Raw genomic sequence first — 4,332 nt, forward strand, 5'->3', positions numbered from 1 at the left:
GTTTCAATATCATACTCAAGTGAGAGATAAGGTACTCGGTGTCCCATGGTAATTAGTAGATTTGTGTGTGTGTCATGTTAAGTTCTGCAGATTGTCAATAAATGACCCCTATTTTCTTTACTAAGAGTGTTTTTAAGGTTACGGAATAGCATGGTTTTCATTATTTTTTTCTTCACATTTATGAAGTACAGTTGTTCATCACCTCATGGACTCAAATGATAAAATATCTCTACAAAGTGCCTTTTCCATTTACTTTTTTGTTTACTGTTACTAAGAAATATGTTTATCTCATATCAAAAGATAATAATAATAAATTATTCTTTTCAAGTACTGTACTTGGAAAAAAAGGTACATGATGAGTACAATTTAGTTCGCCTAGTTGAAGATAAATAGCTACCAAAATCAGAAAGAGAACCTTACGAAACACTACCTAATCTGGTGGTATTTGGTGACCTTTTTTTCAACGTTACTGTAGTTTGGCCATGGAAACTTTTATTTTGGGCTTGATTAGGTTTCCGTGAAATAATATTGCTAATTAAAAATGCAAAATAGAGCTCAACATTGAAATTAGAAGCATGTTAACTATTTCTTTTTTTTTAAATCACCAAGTTCTCCAAGTCATAAATGAAATCAGGATTATCGTGTGAGAAACGCGTATCCAAATTTTAATCGAAATCGAAATCTCCCGGTGACCGGAAAAACATAGAGTACTTGGAGAAGATGGAGCGCTTGTCAACAATCTCAAGCATGTAAGAAGTATAGTCAAGGCAGAGCTGGCAAAGCTATTCACACTATCCAGTATCAAACCAATTATTGAAAAGGCTGATGCATATACACTGTCACTGTGTCTTGAACTCGCTGACCATATTATGAGCTAAGCATACAGAGAAAGCAAAGCGTCCTGATATTCACCATCTATTCTGAAAGGACAAAAACGGTTGTTGTCATATAGAACTTACTGTCCCGATGGAGGAGAACTTGTCAAACGCATATGCAAGAATAAAATGCAAATACCAAGAACTTGTAGCCAGAAGTGAAAACAGAGGCTGATGCACCTACTACTTCCCAATTATTGGAAGCAGGGGCTTCTACAATGCGTCACTAAGCAAATGCATTGATGCCCTTAGAGTTCCAAGTGGAAAGAGGAAAAACATCATGGACACAAAGACTGCAGTTAAAGGCAGTTAGGCCTCTGCAGAGACCTCGGAGACAAGTTTTGATTTATATTCCGAGACAAAAAGAGCAAATACAAAAATGCAATTTCACCTTCACATAGTGATTAATGGAGTGCTCATCTTAATACGGGTGAAATAAGGCTCCGACCGAAGGTGACTGCGCTGATGTTCTACAAGTGAATAACTGCTCTTCTTCATTTTATATTATACTATGATACTCTTCGTAGCTTCACACTAGTCCAACCTATTGCCTGATTCAACGATGTGGAACTTGTTAGTGTAGCTTACGCCTCGTAATCCATCGGCTTAAGTATAAGCTCCGATTTTGTAAAGTAAGTGAAGCTGAAGAATATCAAATCTTCATTCAGTTTCTGATCGTGTAATGTCTATGAAGTACTGTTGAGGTATCACCTCGAGAATGAAGATTAAGGTTAGCAACTATTTTAAAATTGTTGCGATTTGGTAGTTCACAGCATCTTGGGAATGGTAGAGCTTTGGCAAAAAATGCATTGATCATTTCATAGCGACTGTGTAGAAGAATTCAAATATCACAGATATACTTGTGTAAGTCCTACTTACTTCATTCCAGTCTCTGATTTCAGACCAATAATAATGTGGCGTTACACAGGGATTGATTAAAGGCCCATTATTTTTTATACTGTTCATTATATCTTTATTAATGATATGCAAATACGTTATCTGTTTTACAAAGCAATTCGTAAAAATTAACGTATTGACGAAAATTTACAAAGAAATATACACTTAAACACATTTCGGAAATCGGGATGCTTGGAAGCATAGACAAAGATGTTAACACAGCTGTTGCTTAATAATATCACTACTGTGTACATGAAGATCACACTTGATGTCTGGAGAATGATACACACCGCGTATGGTGTGAAACATATCAGAAACATACAAACAATATAAAACAAGTTTTTCGTGACACCAGCTTGACGTTTCCATAACATATTCTTTTCCTTGACGTAGGTAGCATTACTGCATGCAGATTGGGTTATCGGACCGTTACTATCATTAGTACCAGTGTGGCATCTACCTGAAACGGAAGGTATTTCTGTTGATGCCGTTACTTTCTTAATATGTTTCCGAACATAGTAAAAAATGTAAAAGTAGCAAATAACAATAGTTGAAAGTTGAAAAGGATAAAATGAAACAGTTATGATGATACCATACAGATCAGCGCCATTATTTTGAGAATCCCAAGAACATGTGCTGAAATAAAAGTCATAACCTAATTCTCCTGCTTCTGACACGAGGGGAATGGTGGCAATAATAGCAGGTAGCAACCATATCAGAAACAACATGATTGCAATTTTTCTAGGTGTATACAACCAAGTGTATTTCTGTCGTGCTTTAGTTACTAAGACTAAGCGGTTAATTGATATGCAAGCTAAAGTGTTAATACTACAACCGAGGCACATTATGAGACAAAATCCATCCATGATACAGATGATCATTGGTAAAGTCCAACCATCTTCGCTTAAAATTGCAATAGCTGTCCAAGGTAAAAATAAGCATGTTAATAAATCTGCAAGAGCTAAGTTTACCACAAACACATTGGTGGAATTGCGTAGTTTCCGTGATAATGCGACAGCGAGAATAACTAAACAGTTTCCACAGAACCCAAGTACTGCAATGATGCCTATTAGTGAAGCCAATATTTGCCTTTCAATGTAATTCTTGTAATAAGGATGATATGTTGTAGCTACTGCACTTTGTTCAGTTATATTATCTTCCATGTTCAGTTATATGAAATTAGCAGTCGTATATAATGTTAATCACCGTTTTCAGTTGCTTGCAATTTCAAATTGTACTCATGATATACTTCACGCACAACATAATGTTGCTCGAATACTTACAATTTTTTCCAACTGAAGCTCCCGTAGTGGATCTTTTACGCGACTCAAGAGTAAATCACTAATGTCTCATCGATCATATGGACTGAAAGCACGTGACCTATAAAAGCATGATAAGAATGATAAGAGCGCAGTAAATGCATGCTTTCAAATTAAACCACGTGAAAGCAAAGTCCGCAGCTAGTCCGTCCACACTTGTTACTCTGCATGTAGGCTATAGTCTTAGTTTTAATTAATTGTATAAAGAACGTGCCCTGATTTTCAATTTTGAAGTATTGCGTTTGTATTACATCCGCTTATGTCAACATGGTCAATGCGTGTAATGACACACATCGTTACAAATTGACACATGCAAACATGCTCTGATTGAAAAGTCGCGTTTGACCGACAGAATTATTGCAAAAGACCATGAGAAATGAGAACCGAATTACCTATTGATTTTATGAACTGGGTCATTTCATCTCAACGATATTGGAGTTCTTGGGTTTTTACCTGAGAACGTTACTAAGATGGCAACAATCTTGATCTCTTCAAGGCCATTTTTGGCTTAAATTAATATTGTCCATCTCCTACTTTCAGATTATGTTCTATTGGTTAAAGTAACCCAAAGTGAACATTTCAATTTCCATGTGTTAACATAAAGGTTCAAAAGATATTACCTGTGCCCGAATAATGCCAAGCTATTGGTCACAGGATCCTGGTCCTATGGTCCATTTATTCAACTTCAGGTAGGTCGAGTGGTGGCATATACGGACGATTCACCAATTCCCATTTTCCAAAATGTCTGTTGTTGCGTGCAAGCCATAGAGTGTATGTTGCTCTAGCCACAGTATCCAGTGCCTTTTTGGTTTCTTTGTTTGTGAGGCCAAAGAACTTGAAGCAGGTTCGAAGTGTGTTGTTTATGAGTCCTCTTGTTCCCACCTCTACTGGGAAGTATTTCAGTTCCCATCCTGCTGCTTCTCCTTCCTGGATTAGACATGATGCAGTCATGTCTACAGTAGAATTCACCTCGACCTTTGCAGGACTTAAACCCCATTAAAAGCTATTAAACCAAGATAACACTCATTGAAAACAGCTCAACTGATTAAAACATATCTTCTCTGGTTAAATACACACAACATATGTTTCTGCTTTACACGTACAATGGAGCAATGCGCTGGGATTATAGTTTCAGTTGGGTGCACGATTATAAAGCGAGCGCTAGAGAACAATTCTGGGTGGTCTTTGTATACGAAATGAGGCAATACGTGCTTATTGTTAACCAGCGTTCTTGAAAATGA

The 4,332-nt window shown here is 36.8% G+C and overlaps 1 protein-coding gene across 1 annotated transcript; it reads right to left on the reverse strand.

Annotated features, from left to right (window-relative positions):
- Positions 1 to 874: 874 nt before the first annotated feature.
- Positions 875 to 2,935, reverse strand: LOC140152027 (melatonin receptor type 1A-like). The gene is made up of 2 exons (XM_072174327.1): positions 2,370 to 2,935; positions 875 to 920 (listed from the first exon to the last, which is right to left on the reverse strand). The coding sequence occupies exons 1-2, from the start codon at positions 2,933 to 2,935 to the stop codon at positions 875 to 877; spliced, it is 612 nt and encodes a 203-aa protein (XP_072030428.1).
- Between the last annotated feature and the right edge of the window lie 1,397 nt (positions 2,936 to 4,332).

The sequence above is a fragment of the Amphiura filiformis genome, chromosome 5 (assembly GCF_039555335.1).
Source record: "Amphiura filiformis chromosome 5, Afil_fr2py, whole genome shotgun sequence".
Taxonomy (NCBI): domain Eukaryota; kingdom Metazoa; phylum Echinodermata; class Ophiuroidea; order Amphilepidida; family Amphiuridae; genus Amphiura; species Amphiura filiformis.

What these genes read in the sequence shown, in the direction of transcription:
- LOC140152027 (XM_072174327.1), bottom strand. Translation starts at nt 2,935, where the DNA reads ATGGAAGATAATATAACTGAACAAAGTGCAGTAGCTACAACATATCAT. An exon ending in CAAAATAATGGCGCTGATCT is followed by an intron (nt 921 to 2,369) that starts GTATGGTATCAT and finishes TTGTCCTTTCAG; the next exon opens with AATAGATGGTGAATATCAGG.